The sequence below is a fragment of the Crotalus tigris genome, unplaced genomic scaffold, assembly GCF_016545835.1.
Source record: "Crotalus tigris isolate CLP2741 ecotype Arizona unplaced genomic scaffold, ASM1654583v1 scf7180000023830.6690815, whole genome shotgun sequence".
NCBI classification, from domain to species: domain Eukaryota; kingdom Metazoa; phylum Chordata; class Lepidosauria; order Squamata; family Viperidae; genus Crotalus; species Crotalus tigris.
In genome coordinates this window covers 6,114,669-6,137,626 of record NW_024100214.1, presented here as the reverse complement: position 1 = coordinate 6,137,626, position 22,958 = coordinate 6,114,669, and the positions used below count along the sequence as shown (strand labels likewise).

Sequence of the window (22,958 nt, the reverse complement as noted above, 5' to 3'; positions counted from 1 at the left end):
TGGGTAAGGTTTCAATGTGTTGTATTTAATCTGTCTGATATCCCTCTTAGAAATTTTAATCGGTCAATATCTTTTGCTACTACATCTTAAAATACACATGGGCAAAGCTACAGGAACTGGTTTTTTTTTTCATCAAAAACCACAACTAAATTTCTAACTCAGATGTAGATATCAAAAAAATCAACAGGACATGTTGCTCTGATGAAAGATACTATGACGGAGAAATGCTAGATTTCTGCCTGTCTGATCATCGAGCATGATCATATCACAGTCCTCTTGTCAGGAATAAGAAACGGCACAACTAAAATAATGCAGAGGAGAAGGTGACACTTTCTGCGCTTTCTTGGAACGTCATGGATGATGCATACGTGTATGTATATATCCTCATGATGGGATACTAGAGGTAAGTCAAGAACATCCAAACGTTTCCAATAAAGTAAAGACGCTTGAAAGTAGCACTCGCGTGATGGACCATTCACACAAGCGAACGATCACCACACAACCTAGTCACGACCCGAGCTCAATGACTGGCGGGTGGCGTGCTTGTACGCATGCGCGCCGACCTGCAAAGGCAGCTGCTGCAGCAGCCTCGTCCGCACTCGGCAGGGATTCGGCTCCCATCTCAATGTGTTCGGCATCTGCCGCCATTACGGTGACAGCCGTCACCTCCTCTTCCTCTTGTGGCTCCGCCTCCGAACAGGACACCTGTCCTTGATGTTCGTGCTGCTGCTCGGATTCTTCTGCGGCTGCGGCAGCTGCCGCTGCTGCAGCCACTGCAGCAGCGGCAGCTACCGCCGCCGCTTCGGCTAAACCTAATTGCTTCGCGGCCGAGTCCGAGTCCTCCATCCGAAGACACTTAGTGGGGGGGAGTTATCCCGCGAAGTTAGCCGAATTCGTCCGAATGAGAGTTATTCTCCGATCTCGCCCGATCTTCTCTTTAAGAATCCCGAATAGGGAAACGAACGACCCAAAGCCGCTTCCGATCTTATCCGAGTATCGTCGATGACGGGTATTCCCGAACCCGTCCTGCAACCTGCTTCGGTCTCATCCGGGCGATCCCGATCGGAGCCGACTTCTCCCGATCTACCGAAAGTTCATGTTGAGGCGGCTAGAGCGGGATCGGAAGCTCGCGAAAGTACCCGAATAGGTGGCGGTTACTCGTCGAGCTACGGCCGTTGCCGAACAGGCCCGAGTCTTTCCGGCTATGACCGAACCGAGATGGGAAGCAAAGGTCCGAAGAAGAGCGAAGGCTTCGTGAATCCTCCCTCTCACAATCCGGACCCACCGGCGGTGTCCGAGGGGGCCCGAATATCTCCGAGGACGCGAACAATAAAGGCGATCGTGGAGTTCCGCTTGCACGAAACACGCCGAACGGCAATCCGCCCATGGAGCCCTTAGGAGACTGCGCAAGGGTTGTCGGGATGCTGGAGGAATTGGGGAGGGGAGGGATTGGGGGTGGGAGTGAGAGAGTATGGCGGCCGTCAGGCAAGGTGAGCGGAGTTGCTTTGATTCAAAACATTGCTTCAAGTTTTGAGAACCGAGTTAAGACGAGAAAAAGAGAGGCTTGGAGGAATCCTGGATGCCGCTGGCGATATCTTGTTGGTCATTAGGTTGCAGTCTAACTTGGTTGCAAATGGGTTACCTTCGCAACAGTGAAACAGTTGTCTAGTTGGCTTTCAAGCACGTTTTGCTGAATTAAAGAGAAGTTGCTTCTAAGTCAATAAGATAAGATAACCTTTATTATCTTTTTTTAAATGCTAATTAGTAATTATCCGTGCAATGATAAATAAAAACGAGTGATGGTAAGCTGATATTGCAGAATTGAACGGCGTCCCACCATATCGGTCTTTGTAGTTTCTATAGACTCTGTAGTTTCTTCGTAGACTAGGAAGCGACGAAGGGGAATTCCTCGTGGAGAATACAGTCATGTAACTGTTAACAGTCATTTAACAGTCCAGGCACAGATTAGCTGCCTGGTTTATTTCTGTGGCATTGTGACAGTCTCATCTATGGAAATTATAGGTGGTTCTCACTCATTGACCATTTGGTGACTATTGGAATTTACGATGGTGCTGAAAACTGAGACTTACAACCGGTCTTCAAAATTGAGGCTGTTGCATAGCCCCCCCCCCCCTTTATGTGATTGCCTTATGACCTTCACTAGTAGCTTCTGACAAGCAAACAATAGGAAAGCAGGCAGGAAGTTGAAATACACAATCACATGGCATCACACATAAGGACCATGCTACTTAGTGATGGAATTATCAGTCCCTGTAATCACTGATTCATGCTCTAAATAATTCAGCATTAGTTGAACTACAGTTAATATTATTCATATATGTTTTTAATTTATATCCTACTTTTCATTCAGTTTCTTGAGGCGCTATATTTATGAAAATTTGTTTTCTTCAAGTATGACTACAATACTGTACAATGCTATACTATGCTAATGAGAGATTTCCTGTGATCTAACAAAGATGTTATCTTCAATAGAAGGCAACCTAAAGACAATAATACTGTCATCTGGAGAGAATATTTGTCAAATACTTAAATATCCATTTTCTAGTATATTGTGGGCTTTAATATTTTACAGAAACTCATTATTCCACTTCAGTCAAATCCCATCTTATATATTGAAATCTAGTTTTAAGAAGAATATAGAGAACTTGGAGCAGGTTCAAAAAGAGTAACAAGGACAAACAGAACTAGAAACTAAATCTTAGGACAAGAATCAAAGTGCTGGGGAAGTCTGGCCTTGAGAAAAGATAGCTGAACTATGTTGTAGTTCTTTCAAATACCTGAAAAGATATCATGTACTATCATCAACACCTATTTTCTTTCATTCCAGAGGGCAGAATGCTGAATAATGGATTGTAGAAAAAGGCAGATTGCAAATGAATATTAGAGGAGGGAAAAAGAAGTTCTGAGAATAAGGGCACTTTGACAATAGTGGAGTTAGAAAGGCTTATCTTTTATTTTTATTCTAAGAGACCAGGGGTGTCAAACTGGCGGCCTGCAGGCCAGATGCGTCATGCACAGGCCACACCCACCCCAGCTCCGCAAAGGCAAAAAATGTCACGATATGTCACAATACATCATGTGACGCGCTCGAGTTTGACACCTGTGTAATAGATGTTAGAAAGTTATTCTGCAGAGATGCTTCCATTTGGATTCCTGTACTGGGGAAGGAATTGGAGGTCATGTCCTCTTCCAATCTATGCTCTTATGTTTCTCTAATTCAGTACTGATTGGCTATCACTTTTAACTAACTGCTAATAAACTATCAGTGTTAACTACCAAAAAGTGAAATTTTCACTTTAAACTTGCACTTGGGCTGAAATTATTAGCAAACCAAAAAAAACCAAACCATTTCATGGTTATTTCACTAGAGGGAAACAAAGGTACTCTATGACAGGGCTTTTCATTGGCACCTGGCAGGTGGTACGCGACCATCCTAGAAAAGTAGTGGGGGAGGGGAATGAACTGAACCAGTGGCAGCACTGCACAAGCCTGAGCGAGAGATGGCTGGAGCTGCAGGGCTGTCAGGGGTCAGTGGAAGCGCCAGGATCAGCGCCAGGTTCCAGCTGGAGTTCGGCGCTGATCCTGGTGCTTCTGCTGAGCCCTGAAGAAGCACCAGTCAGCTGGAATGTTGCAGCATCTCCAGGGTCTTGTGATTTACATTCAGATGCTTGGCAACTGATTCATATTTATGATGGTCACAGTCCCAGGGTCAGCTGAAGTGACCAAAACCTGCTGCAACCACCCAGTAGACGGGGGGGGGAATAAAAACCAAACACACCCCACCCCTGCTGCCAATCCTCAACAGAAATGCTCACAACAATGAAAACCTCGGACAGGAGGAAGAGTGCCGCTGAGCGGGCAGGCAGGTGTCTTGCTCGCTGTGCCATGGGCACTTTTTTCAGTGCTATTGTAACTTCGAACAGTCACTAAGCAAACTGTTGTAAGTCAAGGACTACCTGTACTTTATCACTTTTTTCCTTTTTTTTTTGATCATCACATTTTTGACACCTTGCCAGGAGACTGGTGGAACTCGGATGTTGCCATATCCTAAAAGTGGTACAATGGGTGAAAAGGTTGAAAAGCCCTGCTCTATGAAATTGAATTACATTTGAATAAAGCTCTCAAGAGTTGTGAATTACGTAGTCTACCTTCCCTTCAGCTCTGAGCAGAAAGATACAGATGCTATATTACATTATGTATGTACATCTACAGGGAAAAATACTACACTGGATATACACTGTAAAAAATAGAGAAATTCTGTCCCCGTTGAAAAGAGTTATATAAAGAGGTCATGTAAAAACTTATATATGGGGGTCATGACATAAAGACAACATTTGTATCTTTCTGTTCTGGAGGGAAAGGGAACTGTATATACCAGTCTGATAGCACATCTAGATATCCCTGTAATTGCTGAATGAGAGGACTCCGATAACTCCTAAAGCTAATGCATTCTTTATAGTCATCAGTGTAATAGACTAGGGCAGTGTTTCCCAAACTTGACAATTTTAAGGCATGGGGACTTCAACTCCCAGAATTCCACAGCCAGCAAGGGAAGTCCACATCCCTTAAAATTGTCAAGTTTGGGAAACACTGGACTAGGGGTCCCCAACCCCCTGGGCTGTGGCCCATTACCAGGCTGTGGCCTATTTGGTATTGGGCATGTGAGTGGCTGGCTAGAGCGCACACGCGAGGCCGCAACGGTTGGGATCACTGTAATAGACTTAGTTCAGTTCCCAATACAGGGAGTCCTCGACTTACAACAGTTCATTTAGTGACAGTTACAACAAAACTGAAAAAAGTGACTTATGACCATTTTTCACACTTGTGACTACTGCAGCATCTCCATGATCAGATGCTTGGCAACCGACTCATATTTATGATGGTTGCAGTGTCTCAGGGTCATGGGATCACCTTTTGTGTCCTTCTGTCAAGCAAAGTCAGTGGGGAAGCCAGATTCACTTAACAACTGTACTACTAATTTAACAACTGCAGTGATTCACTTAACAACTGTGGCAAGGTCGATTGTAAAATGTGACAAAACTCACTTAACAAATGTTTCACTGAGCAACTTAAATTTTGGGCTCAATTGTGGTTGGAAGGCGAAGATCACCTGTAGATAGCTTGAACCCCCTAGAATAATATCTGGCCATCCATACCTGAAAACTCTCAATAAGCAATGAAACTGGTCGCACATGTTTCTGGCACTCCCTATAAAGCATGAATAAGGATAAGTCCAACATGACTCCTAGCCCAGATACAAACATGTTCTTAAAGAGATTTAAATAAGCCTAAAATTCATAACTTCCTATTATTTTGCATAGTTCATTTTTTCTTGTTTTTCTAATCAGAATTTTGGACGACATTTTAACTACTTAAATCTGAATGATTCATTCCAGAAATAAAGCTGCCTAATGGTTTCATTAGTTTATTTAATAATATATTTAGGTTTAGACCCCTAAACCAAAAACCTGCAGAAAATTCTGTTAAATAATTTTGAATTAAGGTATTACGGTATCAAAGGGTGATGGGGTCCTGTAACATTGAAACAAGTGCTATGTTCTGAATTATATAGCTGATTATTGTGGGACAATATTTCCTTCTCAAAATAACTAAAAGAATTTCTGCACATTAGTTTTTGTAATTTTTTCACCTTAAAGGTTATCTTTTGGAAATAATTTTATTTTTGTCTTGTGTACAGGAAGATCATCATCTGTTGTATCCTTTTTCTTTTATCTCAAAAACCAAATAAATTTTAACCAATCATACCAATGATTTTCAAATGTGCTTCAGATAATGTTGGTATCTTCTCAGAAGTTATGATAGTTTCTTTTAGGAAAATGAATAATGGTGGATAGGTTTCTGACGTATAAATGAGGGAGACTGTTAGGTATATCTTGTCGTATCTTCTGTTCATCTGATCTTCCCCAAGTAGCCTTGGGATACCATCCAGTACAATCCACATGAATTCCATGATGGTCTTGTTGATGTGATCACTTCCAGAAACTGACAAATATGAAAAATGTTGCTATATGTCATTATCCTCTAATAAGTTTTATTTCCAAAATCTGAATGTTTAAGGAGATAGTATGCAAATTGACTATATTATTATTGATGTAGGCATTAAGATATGATTGACTTGTATCTGAGAAACCAAGAAATGAAATACATAGATTAATAATATTTAAAGGAGGCAGCTGCAAGTAATGCAATTTGCAGAAAAAAATCCTCCAAAAGCATTTGAGATATAATCTTTAGCAATTTCTTCTACTGCAATCTCATTTTCGTTTTCATTCCTCATCCATTCTGTAAACTGGAATACATCTGTTATCAGTAGGTTTTTAAATCTCCAATTGAAAAGGGATTATGCTTTAAGTAAAATAGAAGCAAAATTAATATCTACATAACAAACGATAATGCACAAAATCCTTTCAAATCTAAGTGGGTGTGGTTGGCTTCCAAGAAAAGTTTGGCTTTCAGCAATTTACATGTTCTGGCAAGAGTACTGCAAATATTTTTTCAGTGCAAAACTATCACAAATGTAAGAAAAACCATACCAATTTAACTTGCTGTTTGCCAGATTTAACATTCTACTGTAGATTTATAAAATTAAAGAACAAATAAAAACTATCAGATGTGTGCTTTTCAGTTATAATTCTAACAGAGAGGCAGTTTGGTGTAATAGTTAAGGTGCTGGCTTAGAAACCTTAGTATGAAAGCAGACTGGGTGACTTTGGGCCAGTCACTCAGCCCAACCCACTCACAGGACTGTTGTGGGGAAACAGGAGGCAGATGTATTAGATATGTTCCCAGCCTTGAGTTATATATAAAAAATGTAGGATAAAAATACTATTATAATTTATAGGTTTGCGTAAATTCGAATATAGCGTCTGGACTCTCCAAAATAGTTGGTAGCAGATGGTCCTATGCAGGAAAATATTTATTCTGATAAATATGAGTATGCATAATTAACCTGAACATATTTGGTATTTTTTGGGGCATAATCAATAACAGTATTTCTTATTGGGATTTTTAATGGCACTCCATTTCAAACTGTTTTGAACAGTATACTACATAAAAAGAAAATTATAAACTATGTCAAATTACAATAGTAATGCCATCCACTTGGAGATACTTAACAGCTACACCAAGTGTTCTGTCACATGGCCATGTTTTCACAGCTCCGTGGAAACAGGTGGGAGGTGACGGTCCATATATACAAGGCAAATTCTTCTACAAGAAAAGAGCTGAGAAGATATGACCACAAGATCTCTACAAATTGAACTCAATTGATGATGACGCCCTTAGGTCTTCTCTCCTTGATCTTACTAGATGAAGAGATTTCTTGAAGAATCGCTGAAATACTAGCTGAAATACTAGAATCTCTGAAATACTCTGAACTAGCATACTGTATTGTGCCCAGAAGCTGACTAATGTCAATGCAGCAAAAAGAATAGAGGCATTATATGGATTAATTTAAATGTTCCCCCTACTATCTGGATAGCTGTGTGCTGAACCTCTTTAAGCTTTTGTTGCTTTTGAAAGGCAGACCTGCATAGAGCAAATTGCAGCAGCCAACTGTCAGGTAACAAGGACATGTGTGACTATATAATGCATGCAGGAAAAAATACAATTGTTCAAAGGCTGTTCTGATCACTGTTTCCATCTGCTATTCAAGCAGGAGCGGCAAATCTAGGAGAATCACCCAAATTTTGTACTGGCTCAGTATGGGGGTGGTGGTGTATGATTGCATCCAAATTCATAAATGGACAATCGCTAGATTCAGAAGACTTAAGACCCATAGCCACTCCATCCTTCTAGGGATTTAACCCAAATCTGTTCCTCTCCATCCAAATACTTAGTTGCCTCCAAGCATCCGTAACATCAGTCTATCTATATCATGTTAGGCCTCCTATTCAGTGTAACTGAAAATACCACACAAGAAGTTACGTTGTAAAAATAAAGAACCTTCCCCTCCCCCAGAAGCATGGCAGTTATGTAAAACCCCATACAAAGGGTGATGAGATAACGTTGGTATGTCTGCTTGGGAAGAGCCTAAGGGAAATATTAATTACATTTAATTAATTAAAATATACCATTTTAATAGTGCTTCTAGAACTGCTGAATCCCAGAACCTGGATACTTCCAGTAGCCAATACATTCTATATAGGCATCAAAATGGTCTATGAATTCAATTGCTGATAGACAGCAAAAATGTCAAAAATGTCAGAAAATAACATTTCATTCAGGCTACCCATTTTTGAGGAATCCCTCAAAAGATAATACAGGTCATGCAGTGCCTTCCTTGTCTATATATCTGAAGTTCAGAAAAAAAAAATCTCAAGTCTTTGCAGATAAAAAATGGTTCCAAACATTTAAGATAGGAGAATACAGAGTAAGCTAGTGTAGCATATTCCTAAAGGATAGAAAGGATGCACCTACATATGTACCTGTCTATCCTCAAACAAAACAAAAAGAAAAGGCACAGTAGATGGTGATTCACCTCAAAGAGTTAAAGTAAATTTCTCCTGAAATTGTTCTGTTTGCTACAAGCAAGATTAGTGACATGACAACTTCTAAGACTTACCAAGTCACCTTACAGGCATCTGTTCCTGCTAACACAAGTGGAGACAAAGGATACATATTACATGCAGACTAAAATTCTTAGAAGGAAAGCTAAGAGGCTCAAGTAGTATTCGTATCCATCTATCCAATTCATAAATGAGAACTAAAAATAAAAGTCAATTACTGATTATGCAAATGATATAATTCTAGGATTGTCTTCTGAATTACAATAGCCTGCTGACACGAGAGGAACTGCATATCTCAAGGGCTGTTAAAAAGGTTGTAAGATAAAGAATCCTAGATTTTTTATTAAAAGGGTTTTAACCTGAAGCCCATGGAAGTTGGAAACTGAAGGATCCCAGATAAAGACTTGTGCACTATGAAATGTGGGAATAGTGCTGAAATGGGGCCTTGCTGAAAAATCAGAGCAATATTTCATAAATATCATGACACTTTTTGTCTATCTACTAATGTTCACAGTGTAAGAAGTAAATACGATGAGCTTGAACAATTTGTACTTCTTCTTGTGCCATATCTGTTATCGGACGTTGGCGATCATGTTGGCGATCCTGTTTTTATCAGCAGCCGCACGAAAAAGTGCTGCTGAGTTTTATCCAAACCAGTCCCTTAGATTTTGAAGCCATTTTGTACAGAAAATCAAATATAATTTAACAGGTGTAACAGGAATCTGATGGAATTCCTACCATAGATATAAGATAGAAACTGAAGAGCAGAATTCAAATGGAATATAAGCAATAGAAAGGGAGGAGATTTGCACTCTATGTTACTATAAAATATACTCATCCGTGCTTAGAAAACCAAGGAATGAATTTGATAGTGCCATAAAATAGGATCTGGGACTAAGTAAACAAGCAAATAAAAGCAGTACTCTCGTTAATATCAATCATCTATCTTGCTAAGAAAATGTAGATAATTTTCAATAGCAAATTGCAGATTTTTTCAAAGAAGCAGGCATTCATAAAGATGGAGAGCTTTAATTACACTGACAGACTTGCTAGTTTGCATTCTGATTTGAAGTGGAGGACTATGTCTCTTAACTTAAGGAATACTTCTCTATATGGGATCAGAGAATGGCATTTTACTGACTATTAATAGAGTACGTAATTAGTGGACTCTTATATGTGGGTTAGTAACCTGAAATAGATTACAGCGGCACAGCTAAATAGACTATTAGCTGATTTTCTGACCTTATTCACAATACCACAATATGATTAATTTGGCTTAATTTGGTTTTAACTTTTCTAACCTCAGTCATTGTGATTGTAAACTATAGTTTATAAATTAATGTATTGCACAAATACTGCTAATTATGATTTATTCAGTAAATCATACTTAAGGAAAATTGTGGCTTAATGCGGCTTCTGAACCAGTTTGCTGTATATGCCCAGCAACCAAGCACATAACATTCATTCAAAAAGTTCCCAATTCAGTTTCTAGTTGAAACAATTTCATATTGCAGGCAGGAAACAAAATCATGACTGGATTAAAAGGAAATGTAATGTTTTGAAATATTCTGAAACATAACTTTGGAATCGTTCAATGGTGATTCAACAGGAACACTAGATCTACTCTGGAAGCAGCCATTCCTCAAAAAGACCATTTTTTAAAAAGACTGCTTACTGAAATGGGGTGTAACTGAATTGCCTGTGGCTCCTAGTCAACTGAGGTGCAGTTCCTTCACTTTGCTATTCGTATCCAAGTCTAAGTTTATCATCAATCTTTGGAAATGGACTGATTTAACTACAGTTTAAACTACTAGTAGATGCACTGAATGTTGCTGCAGTTTTACAGTACATAAAACACTGAATTATGATCCAACATAGATAAAATATGAAAAAATATGATAAATAATTTTCCTTGACAGAACCTGCTAGCTGTCATCTGTTCCCCTACAGATCCTTTTCTTTTTAGTTGGAATTTATTATATATTTTATTTTTTAGCAGCACTTCTAATGATTATTTATAAAAGTAAGTAGTTTAAAAGATAGTTAAAAGATGGTTGTGCTGATACTTGGTGACATGATATAAACTAACTTGATTTTTCTCTCCCTTTTATATTTTACTTACTGTCAGGTCAGGTTTTCACTTATCCATATAGGTTTTTGACTCTTGATCTTGTATTGCTGTTCTTTATGGCACTTCTTGAAGCTATCCGCTTGTACTTTGGTAAGCATGACGTTATTTACAATCACCAGTTAATAGTAATCTGTATGTAAAAATATGAGTCCAACTGTGCAATTTAAGACAACTAGCCAATTATCTGATAAGCCTTTTAAATACTTTTACTGTTAAACATTAAAAGACCGGTCAATTTATTTTGGTAGAAAGTACAAATGAGATGTTACTCTAATATAAAAATAAGACTTTTCACTGGCCAATTCAACTGTTTTGTGCATATTAGCTCAGAGTTCAGTGGGACTTACTCTGTATTAAATTTCTATATTAAAAATTGTAACTATTTGAAAATGAAAACTATTGTTACTGCGGTATTCTAGGCCACTAGAGAAGAAGAAAACGTGACAAAGGAAGAACGTATTTTTGGGGGGTTGGAGAGAGAGAGTCTTCAAACTGCTTGAATAGTCAAAAGTGCTTTAGAATGGAATAGTGTTGGTGTGTCTGTCTGCCTCTTTGTTGTATGAAAGGCCACTGCGAGACTCCAGTTCTGTATCAGCAGTTTAAGCAGCCATAGAATAAATTGTACAGCTTAAGTTATCGTCTTCTTTAGATAAGCAGGGTACTTGCCACTATTATGAAATTTAACTTTACAGGTAGTCCTCAACGTGTAACCATTCATTCATTATTTATTTATCCATTCATTCATTCATTCAAGAGGGGGTCAACTTATTTTCCAAAGCACCAGAAGGCAAAACAAGAAACAATGGATGGAAACTGATCAAGGAGAGAAGCAACCTGGAATTAAAGGGAAACTTCCTAACAGTTAAGACAATTAACCAATGGAACAGCTTGCCTTCAGCTATTGTGGATGCTTCATCACTGGAGGTTTTTAAGAAAAGACTGGACAGCCACCTGTCTGAAATAGTATAGGGTTTCCTGCTTGAGCAAGGGGGTTGGACTAGACCTCCAAGGTCCCTCCCAGCTCTATTCTAATTGATTTAGTGACCAAAGCTACAACGGCATTGAAAACAGTGACTTATGACCATTTTTCACACTTACAACCATTGCAGCATCCCCATGGTCAATGATCAAAATTTGGATGCTTGGCACCTGGTCTGTAATGACAATTGCGGTGTCCTGCAATCATGTGATCACCTTTTGCAACCTTCAGACAAGCAAAGTCAACAGGGAAGCCAGATTCACTTAACAACCGGGTTACTAACTTAAAACTGCAGAGATTCACTTAAGTCAAGGTGAAGTTTCTCCTGTAGCATTCTAGACTGGATCATTACACACAAAGATTGTTCGTAACATGCTGCTACATAAAGGATAGTAGCTATGCAGCTTACAAGGAGCTGGTATCCAATAGACTAATGGGTTTTTCTTTGGCAATGAGCGTGGCTAGGCAGAAGAGAACAATGAATCACAATTGTTCCTTCTGCTCCCTCTTAAAACCTATCTAGATATGTAGCCAGATCACCTCTGCCTTCTTAGCATTACATGCTAGTACAGCTATTGAAGGAAAAACTACCCAGAATCAATTGAACTGAGATGGGCAGCCAAAGAAATTGAATGGACAAATGAATTAATGAACAAATAAACAACAAACACATCTCCAGTCACAAGAATGTTGTTAGCAGAATGCTGCTTAGCAGTATTCCAGCAGTATGAAAGCTTTAGATCCAGCCATATATTTTGTCTTTAATAATTTTAATGTTATTAAGGTTCAGTTTCTATTTAAGACTATGTTATGATTCCCCCCCCCCATAAATTAAATTACTGTTCAGTTTTGGAGTTCTACTGTTATTGTCTAACATGATAGCCCCCAATCGTTTGGGCATCAGGGACCGGTTCTGAGGAGAGAGGTTTTTCCACGGACCAGAGGGGTGTATGGTTTTGTATGCTACCTCCATCCCGCAGATGGGGCTTCGCTTGTTTGCACGGACCGATTACTGGCATGCCACAGACTGGTACCAGTCCACAGACCGTGTGTTGGGGACCCCTAGTCTAACAGACTCATAAATACCATCAAGTCCATGTATGTCTCTTTTTTTTCCTATTAGGTACTAAAGGCAACTTGACAGAAGAGGAAGCTCCCCTTGGGATCAGTCTTGGGATCACTGTTGGCACTGTACTTCTGTCAGTCTATTTTCTAGTGTGGCAAACATATATCCTGAGAGCAGATGTCATTATTAATGTGGTGCTACTTGTTGCATATGGACTTGGAGGAATTCTACAAATCATAGCAATTGCTGCCTTTGTCAGCTAAATCATGTTGATGCTTGTATACATGGATTTTCTGTGTTTCCTTGTAATGGAAGCAATGTTTAAAAATTACATGAAGGAGATGTTGACAGTTCTGTTCCTTGTGGCATACCAAAGTTGCATGAGACTTTGGTAAAACAGGCTCAGCTGCTCCATTTTCAGCATAGCATATGTACCATAATGACCTGTGCTTCAGTTGAAGTTGGCAAGTTTGTGGCAAATAAGCTGTTTTTCAAGGGGAAAATATCTCTTTAAATACACAAGTCAAATTGAATTTTCTAGGAACTATGTATAACATGAATTGTTTTACCTTTTATCTTTCTCTCTGTTAATTTGCAACATTCCAGTTGTCTTTTGTAAATACTTGTGTTGTGCTTTTTTCAAAAGCAGATACCATATATAGATCTGATACTACTTTTTTTCTCCCAAAACTACTATATTTATATTTTTATATCTTTTTAAATACATATTTCAGAGATTGTACATATAATGTATGACTATTATTCTTCTTCTGATAACAGAATGGTAGTTGAATGTAGATTAAGTCCATTTTTTCTATGCTAAATATTATGGAGTTCTTCTAGATAATGGAGCATTGCACAAAAGGCATAGCTGTGATTAGGAAACAGAAATGTCAAGTTTAGGGTTTAGTGAGTCCTATAGCTTTAAATACCTTGAATTATTTAAAATCTGATTGCAGAGATTTATCATGTTTGTAGGGCTGATTCTCTGGAAGTGCCTTGTATCCATGTATTAGGACCAGAGATAGAGTGAAGTTCAAGATTTTGTGAAGATTATTGTGGAGAATGCGTAATATACATAATTATTTCTGACATTTCAGAACAATGCAGCAGGAATGTTCAATTAATTAGAATGAGTGCTGATTAAATCAGAATGAGCCAAACTTTGGAAACAAGTAAAAGAGGAATGATATATAATTTTATAAGTACATCTACCAACCCAACAATTGTGAATTTTGGCATATGTTCAAGTGCTTATCTATATAAGTATTTTTCATTATCATTTACTATCATGAAAACATTGACTTGATTGCTAACTTGACCTATTGATTACTCAAAATCATTTAAAAATGATTAGTACCATATACGTATTTTACTTCCCTACGTTTAAGAAAGATTGAGTTTCTCCCGTCTGTACGCTTTAGAGCTTAGAGCCTAGCAAACTAAGGCTGAATGCAGTTCTCAGAACACTCCCGGAATAGGTGGATCCACTTTTTTTTTTGACAGGAAGATTGCACAAAATATAAACAATGACATAATGCAGTCACCAAAATGATTCACAGGCACATTTGTAAAAATTATAATGTGCCAGTAATGAAAAATAGATGGAAACATAGAGTGGAAAAATATTTGAAAGTGAGCAGGTTAAAAGTGGGTTTTGCAAAGACAAACTGATAATCTTGAACTATAACACATCAGATTTAACTGTAGTTAAAGAAGAATGTGTAGATAATCGATGTGGCAACATCAGGGGATAGTAAGATAGAAGACAAAAGAACTGAAAATCAGAAAGTATCAAGATCTGAAAATCGAAGTTGAAATATTATAGCATAAACTGGTTATATTGGTCCCCATGCTTATTGGCAAACTAGATGCATGTTGCCAAAAAGTCTTGGACAACACTTAGAAAATCTGCGCAATGACAAAATGTCTATTAATTGTAAAAACACCACACTGGTTCCAGATATATACTACACAAATACATTATGACATGCTACATTCTGGGAAGAACTTGAAGTATATGACAGCCAACACTAGGTAAAAAAACTGAGAACTATTGCTTATATGTTCACATGTTGTTTATATAGTATATACTAGTATTAATACTATTCATACTGATGCACTAAATGTTTTACAGATGGATGTTGCTGAACTGTCAATTCTTTTTATGTAATCTGTATAAAACAAAGCAGTATCTTAATAGCTCAAAAATTAATGTAAAGGACATATATAATATTATCAAATAGACATACAGAACATTTCATAAATATTTTAAGGCAACCTAGTACCCTTCAGATATTTTGGAACTGCAATTCCCAGCCAAATGTGAAAACTGTAGTATCAGACTGGAAAAAATGATTTACATTGCTAAGCATATTAGTGGTGTTTCCTGTATCAAAGTGAAATATTGTAGTCTTAAATAATTTTAACTGAGACATGGAGTAGATTACCCAAATATTTTTATGCTATGTTCACCTGCTATTTGTGTGTATGAACATGAATTGTCATGGTGAAGTCACAATAATTGCTAAATACACTAACATTTTTAAGTGTCTAATTAAAAAGCCTAGCCCTTCTGGAACAGGATAAGCAAGTTTAAATTAAAGCTGCATTAAAAATAAAGAAGCATGTGTTTTTCAGATGTCAAAATCTTCCTTTGGTGGTGTTTGCTTCAAGGAAAAAACCTTATTCTACACACAATTTGGTTTTACTATCATTAGCTTAATTTTAATTTTTGCTTTAAAGGGAAAAAAACATAAGATGTCCTATAGAGATAAAGCTATGTTGTTTTGCACTTTTTTGCTACTTCCAAACCAAACAAAATTAAGGGAATTAAATCAGAACAAAGTACTAGATTTCATAAGATGCAGTAAGCAAATTTCTGTCCACAACATAGTAAGTTATAGGTGATTAAGGCAACTTAAGGGAGGACTCTCTTCACCTCAATAATACGTTTTGTGGGCTTTGAAAAGTCTTAAATGTGCAGAAAATAGGATCAGACCACACACAAATCAGCCTACAAAAGATACGATTTCTGTCTTCAGATCATAGATAATGCAATAAACACAAGCCTATTCTGGAATTGGGAATCTGCCAACTATAGCTCTTCCACCTCTTATTAGAGGTATTTGAAAATGAGGATATTGCAAATTGATTCATCTATTGTATGACATTATATATTAATGTAAATAAATCTGTTCTATCCACTAATCTGATTCTGGAAGAGTAAGAATGAATTTGTATGCCTAGAATTAAAAGATTTCAGGTCCTTTTTTCAGAGTCTCCACTGCTTGAGTTGATTGTAAAACTCTGGGCACTATATCGAATAGGTTATCTCCTTTCCGACACTCTTCAAATTCCTTCATGCACCAAAATCATGTGTGTCTCTTGTATGTCACTCTAGATCTATAATTGCACCCTTGAGAAATCTGTTGATTTAACATGTTCTGAGCACAATCATTCTTCCCTTGCAAATTAAAAAGATTCTGGGGGTGAATGCAGGAACAATTCATATTGCTATTGGTATCAAGAAGCCATGATAAGGCACTTTGACATGCATTTGGATATCACAGTCTTTGAAGTCATTCAATTAACTTCCTTCCTTCTTTCTTTCCTGGAACAGCATACTGTAACTTATTAGAGAACAGCAGTTTCCTTATATAATGAAAATCAAATCGGTTTCTAATTTGTAAGAGCAAATTGCTGCTTAGTGAAGAAGGACACATGTCATAGCTGGCAGTCAGGCTCTGTCTAAGCCTTATGGCAGTTTTTCAATGCTCCCATCACCCAGGAAAAGCAGCACCATAATAGCACTGTCCCCAAAAAAGATATATGTACAATACTTCAATTTCAAACCACAGCACCTTTCTTTGTGACAAATTGGAGAAAACTTTTTTCATCCTGGAATTTGGAGAAGTATTGCAAATCAGAACAAACAAGGATTGATGCAAACTCCTCTACAGATTAGGATTTTTGAATCATAAATAAGCAGTGCGTTGGTGTTTATTCACTGTTGTCAGTGGCAGGAACTAAATAAATGTGGAATGTGCCATTTTCTGTTGGTCTGTTAAGTCTTTCAAAAAAATTGGGGTCTTTATAAATTTACCTCTCATTCTATGATTACAATACACTCTCATCTTTCTGTAGTCTGTCCTGCCTAATCCAAATTATAAATCATAAATTCATTTTTTTCTGTTTCACACAAAAGATCCATATGGGGTTTCCAGTCAATAATAAACATGCATCGTGGATAATGTTAAGGAAGTGGAAAGGGAGCCATCCAGCTCACCTCTTCCTTGTGGTAGGTAGAAGATGATCAACAGCTGGCAGACCACTTAAAAATGAAGTCACTCTGAATTTAACTCCTGGTGATTTCGTGTTTTCTTGATACCAATATTGACGTTTCTCCGACTTCCCAGTAGAATTTAATCTACACACCTGCCATCTACCCATAACTGTAACTTAGTTGACTCTGCTCGGCGTCCGCTCAGCTATTATACAGTATTAAACTAGCAAAAGCAAGGCCGCTTCTACGGAGAAATTAACGGCGTCAACTTTAGCCGGCCTCTTTCTCAATAAACATCACTAGACTTGGGCTGTAAACTTTCCCCACCGCCTCCAACTCCGGTCCAGGCCAAGGCCCGCTGTGCTGAAAGGCAGCCTTCTCCCCGCTTCCATCAGAACCACGCCGGGCTCTGCACGAGCACTCCTCCTCCCTCCTCGACTCAGGCCCTTGCTAGGCAGAGGATCCACGGGCCAGGTCAAAGCGGTGCAACGAGACCCGGGGAGCCCAGGATCCGCGGCAAAGCTGGAAAATGATGCCCCTCGGGAGCAGACTTGGCACGGCGCGCTCCAGCCCGGGAACCGCCTTTCACGGCAGCAGCCTGGGGCTCGCGGCAGCGTTTCCAGCCGGAGCTAACGGGGTGGTGGTGACGGCTTCTTAAAATAACAAGAAAGATCTGGGGGGGGGGGAGAGCTCACTTTTCCTCCCGCGTGAAAAAGTTTCCCAAGAAGGGCAAGAAAGGGGAGCGCAGAGAAGGAATCGCTCCCCTCCCCGAAATCGCGGGGGAATAAAACGGGGCTCCAAAGCGGAGGCCAGGCCGGCACTCGGCAGCGCTGCGCCAGGGGTCAGCAGAGATCCCAGGCCGGGCCCGACAGGGAAAGGGAGTAACCTGTGGCTGCGGCCGCGGCAACAACAACTCCTACTCCTCCTCCTCCACCACCATCACCACCTCCCCGCCCTCTTTCCCTCGCTGAGCGAAGAAAGCCGCCCCCTTTCCACCTGCTCGCGGCGAAGCTCTTTCGTCCGGACGCGGAGAAAAGAGGAGAAGCCAGCGGCGCCGGGGAGAAAAAAAAAAAAAAAGGACAACCCTGCTCTTTTCAGGAAAGAGGGCTGAGCCATGGCAGGATTCTGGGCCGAGTGAAGAGGACGGAGGAATCGCGAGCGGGGAAAGTGCTACAAGGACCGGCGAAGCAGGAGGGTCCGCCTGCCTGATCCAACGGAGGTGAGTACTGTGGTTGCCTCCCCAACAAACTGGGAGAAACTCTTGCAAGACCGCTTCGCACTCTGCTTACCTGGAAAAGGGAGCGCTGCAGCTGAAACTCTGCCTTGGAGGAAGTTCGGTATAGAAAACGGGGGGAAAGGGCAGCATTTTCTCAGTGCCGTCGGCGTGCCATAATAACCCATCCCTGCCTTAATGCTAAACATCCAGGACAGCAAATTTCCTGAGCATGGGAACGCTCTGCTTCGGGGAGGGAAACCTCGAGATTTTATTTTTAGTTTTTAATACAGCTCTAAAGCTTTGCCGAATATGGATCAGTTGGGATTTCTACCACTCTGGTCGGAGTTTTTATCAAATGATCTTCTAGTATCCAGTTCGTAACAAGAGGAGAAGCTGAGTTTTATGAAACCCTTTTTTCTGAACTTCGCAGTTATCCTTTGCCTGGGTGACGACGGTGGTATATGCATCTCAGTAGCAAATACTGCAAGAGATATCAATATATATATCTCTTTCCCCCCCCCATCCCCTCTCCCCTCCCCCATTAAGCTTTCTTAAATATTTTCTGATATGAAATCCTGGGAATTAATTACTATATCATCAAATAGAGCAATTGGCCATAATTGTTCCTTGACTTTAATTAGGATAATTTGATGTAAGGTTTAACAGCAGGATCTCTCATCCATACGAAAATTTAACTGCCTAGCCCTAGAAGCATAAACAGAGTTTTCTTTTCTCGCCCACAAATTACAAGCTTACAGTGAGGGCATAGTACTATTATGCCTTTTGTACCTTGGAATTAGATACAAATGTCATATAAAAGAACAGGATATTTTTACAAATTATGATCTTAGCCTTGACAGGCTGCTCATTAAGCACTTTATTGAAGTGACACCATGTATACACAGGGATGCTGTTAACAAATCATATGGATATGGATATGGATATTTCTGGCCAGGTACAAAAAGGAGAAGTAAAACATTGCCTGACTTTTATCAAACCATAAACAATCAAATTTACTCTGTATCTCTGTATTCAAAAACAGAGCTAAATTTCGAAACTTCTGATCTGAAATGTCTAAGCGTTCTGAGTATCTGAATTTTGTAAATATCACCCTATATTTTTATGTAAGTATGCTGCCAAGTAAACAAACATTAAGCATATCAGAATGTTCAAGTTTTCCAAAACGTTTTACTGCATTAACTTGATTCAATTCTTTGACTGTCTAGAGAAAAGAATGGCCTATTTAGAAGTCCCGCTTGATTTCTATTTTTGGTTAAAAGGATCTGTTATGAAACAAGAGGTTGGAATATATTAACATTACTGTGGAAAAATATAAGAAAGGGTTCGAGATGGTCTGTGTATTAAGCAAAATGAAACAAATTCGGGGCTGATTCATTTTCTAGTACCATAATATAGCAGAGCTGATTTTCTATGACTTCTTTGTATGTTGTTTTACTAAAGTTGTAATGCCAGAATTATATGGTGGGTTACAAAAACGGCAGCTTATTTTAGCACAACTGGAAGATATCAAATAAAAGAGATCCACATCCTTGATTGGTCCTCGTTCCAACTGTAATTGTGGCAATATAAAAATTCATTTGAAAGCATTTCTCATGTTACTTTAATATCACTTACACCCCTTTTGCACCTGATGGATGCAAAAGCGTAATCCAGCCTTTCATTCCACTTCACAAGATAATTTTAAATAATGGTCCTCAGATAGTTTTAAAATACCTTTTTTATGTTGAAAAGAAATTATACAGTCATACTCAATAGGATTCCAATCAGTGATGAAACACTGTAAGTTTCTGAAACAATGTTTATCAACTGAGCCCCATAGCACGTCTCCACCCTGATATCAGCATGAACTGCCAAGTCATGAGGATTGTTTAAATTTCAGATCCAGCATTGGATTAAAATATGATCAGACAGCCAGCTCAGCCCAGTTGAAAGAGGGGAGGAAACCTGTATAAACTTGTGTTCAAACCCTTGCTCCGTCTTAAAGGACTTCTAGAAATTCCAACTTCTTAACATTAGGACTTCCTCTATAAAATAAGTGCTCAGTGCCTTTCTAGGGTTTCTATAAAGAGCCAAAGTGAGATAAGAATTCAGTTAGTCAGTTTATTGCACTGAAAGACCGGAACAAATATGTCCATGAGTGATTTCTGAACAGTTATAAATCTATCTCAAGAAACCAGTAAATTAAACTTGAGATAAAATTAAAATACATCTATAATGCAAACTGGCTACTGTAGAACCACTGTGTAAAATCCAAAAAGAACACTCTATATCTAGGCTATAAAACAGGTTGTGTCTAAAATTACAAAAATGTGAAGGTACATTTAAATTTTATACAGAATGTGATAATATATGAAGTTACATAACATTTAATAGTACAGTACCTAAAATTAGAAAAAAAAATACATCCATGTAGCAGAAACCTGGCCTGTTAAGGTCCAGCAGAGATAGGAATTGAACAACATTTTCTACAGGCAGTACCTTCTATAGGAAATAAATATTTAGGCAGGCAGGCAGACAATAAACAGAGATTTGTTTATAGCCTAACAAAATAATAAATGTATTTTTAAAAAAGCAATAACTACTAATAAATCACAAATACTGATTAATATTTCAAATAATAATTTAGGGATATTTATAAAGGTGAGCTCTTATTCAGTTTTGTTTTATAGCTTTGGTATCTATATCATTTTTTTGAAATGGCATTTCTACTTCAGTGCTGTGACTCTGGGTTTCAGTTTTAAGAAAACTTCAAGTACATTTGTAGTTTATGACAGCAACATATTAAAATACTTCTGGAGAATGGAATTTCAGTGAATTCATATGGAATGAGTAATGCCATGCCTGTCTGTTATATACCTGCCAATCTGTTCTGTGATATTTGCATGTTTCAATATGTCTCCATCTTGCTGCAGAAGTGGAATTATGTTGTCTTGCTATGGCTTGGTACTCTTACAATACTCCCAACAGAAGGCTCCTAGTCCATCATTCAGAGCAGTGCAAGCTTGCAAACTAGCAGTGAACTTACAGTAAACTATCAGGGATCAAACTACATTGCTGGTAGTGCTTCTCAGGGCTTCTCACCCTGTTCCACCAACTGAGCAACAAAACTATGTGAACAATATTGTTTCCTTCATTTTATCTTTCTTCCCCTTCAGTGGTCAATCCACCCATTTTTCTGATATTATGTATCTGTAATTCTGATCACAACATGGAGCAACAGGCCTAAAGCTAAGCTTATTTTCAAACAGGGTTAAGAATCACTACAAGTACTCTTAAATTGACCTGAAAATGTCTGACCTACAAGCACGTCAGGTCAAGGAACGTTGATGGTCTCATTTTTTCTGACCCTGAGATAAAAAGTAGGTAGCACTGATGAAAAGATGGAAAACGTCTACTTTTCCAGGGACAAACCACACATATTTTTACCCACACTTACAAAGAAATTGGTCCTTAGCACCAAACCATAATTCTGCTCTTTTGATTTTTGAGAGCTGTGTGAATCTTGCCAACAGTGGCTTATTCAGTAATAAATAAATAATCCCCCCCCCCTTGTTTGGTGGATATTCTGAAATAAGAAGAAAGGCAGAACAAGTGATGAAAAAAGAAAACACTAGCACTAACTAAAATCTACATATATATTATGTCTAGTGCCTGGGCATTATTGTAAAACAATAAGCACAATTTGGACTCCTTTCAGATATTGTTCAAATCATAACCAGCACAGAATAGGATAGTGATTGCAGGTTTGACACTAGAATTAAATGGACCTTAAATGATGTAATAAGAAGATGGATAGCTTGCTGGCCCTTCTCCTTGCCCCCTTTGTAGCATATGGAATTTGTATTTACAGCTGTAAAACTTGTTTGGGTATCACCAATGCCGGCTGCTTTATTGGTGCCCTGAGATATTTGCCCAGAGACAAGCACAATAAGCACAATTGTGGCAAAGCTACAGAACCAATAGCAAGTGGTGCTATCTTATCACTGGGCTTGCAGTGTTTATTTGAAATGCATCAGGGCTTCAGACTTTATCCAGTTATTATTCCTGAAGGTTGAAAAAGGAATGTTGTTCCCACAACAGAAACAAATACAGTAGATTCATGTTATGAACAGCTCTCTTATTACCACAAGCCATAACATGTATAAGACTTCTAGGGCATCCAGCAGCTTCTCTTCTGGAGAACATTTGCTAAACCAGAGAAACTTGTCAGAGCCCAAACAAAGGAAAGCAGTTCTAATGAGCATTTGAGGTTGTCAATATCTTCTGTCCAAGTTTGATAGGTTTTCTTAAGTATACCAGATCTGATATATACTTTAGTTTGCAGTGTAAACCACAGTTGGCTGGTCTCACATGTGCTAAACCACAATCCTGGTTTACAACCCATAATAGTTGAGTTTATGCAAGTCAAGCCCAAGTCAAGCAAATCATATTTTGATTTAGTGTAATTTGGGAACTCGGTCTGGTCTGGTTCAATTAAACTAAGTCCAGTGGCTTTTACAAAGTCTAAAATCGCTCCAATTAAATTGTTCATAGGAAACCTGGAAACCAAAAGAAATAAAAGGATTGAGGTAGATGAGGAATAGCACACTGTGAAAAGATAAAATAGGAAGGGAAGTATCTTCTTTGAACTTGCAGCTTCTGATTCTGTTCAGTTTCACGGCCACATGAGCAATGAAGCCAAACTTTTGGATTGCAGTGAACTTGTCCATTC

General features: G+C 38.6%; 3 protein-coding genes and 1 long non-coding RNA gene across 5 annotated transcripts in view; 2 read left to right on the top strand and 2 right to left on the bottom strand.

Annotated features, from left to right (window-relative positions):
- The window catches only part of DEAF1 (DEAF1 transcription factor), a 32,768-nt gene extending 29,236 nt beyond the window's left edge, over nucleotides 1-3,532 (bottom strand). For both annotated transcript variants that reach the window (XM_039322035.1, XM_039322034.1), the window contains exon 1: nucleotides 564-3,532. In XM_039322035.1, the coding sequence (XP_039177969.1) occupies nucleotides 564-846 (283 nt within the window). In that variant the 5' untranslated portion in view covers nucleotides 847-3,532. The remainder of the gene's footprint in view (nucleotides 1-563) is intronic.
- Nucleotides 1,456-15,998, top strand: TMEM80 (transmembrane protein 80). Its single transcript, XM_039322037.1, has 5 exons — nucleotides 1,456-1,490; nucleotides 5,720-5,736; nucleotides 10,479-10,572; nucleotides 10,678-10,770; nucleotides 12,783-15,998. The coding sequence occupies exons 1-5, from the start codon at nucleotides 1,472-1,474 to the stop codon at nucleotides 12,986-12,988; spliced, it is 429 nt and encodes a 142-aa protein (XP_039177971.1). The 5' UTR covers nucleotides 1,456-1,471; the 3' UTR covers nucleotides 12,989-15,998.
- On the bottom strand, nucleotides 5,363-22,469 carry LOC120298357. Its single transcript, XR_005554054.1, has 2 exons — nucleotides 18,300-22,469; nucleotides 5,363-6,024 (listed from the first exon to the last, which is right to left on the bottom strand). It is a non-coding gene; the product is annotated as an uncharacterized LOC120298357 (long non-coding RNA).
- The window catches only part of EPS8L2 (EPS8 like 2), a 90,796-nt gene continuing 85,878 nt past the window's right edge, over nucleotides 18,041-22,958 (top strand). The window contains exon 1 of the mRNA XM_039322033.1: nucleotides 18,041-18,229. The gene's annotated coding sequence lies outside the window, so the exon portion shown is untranslated. The remainder of the gene's footprint in view (nucleotides 18,230-22,958) is intronic.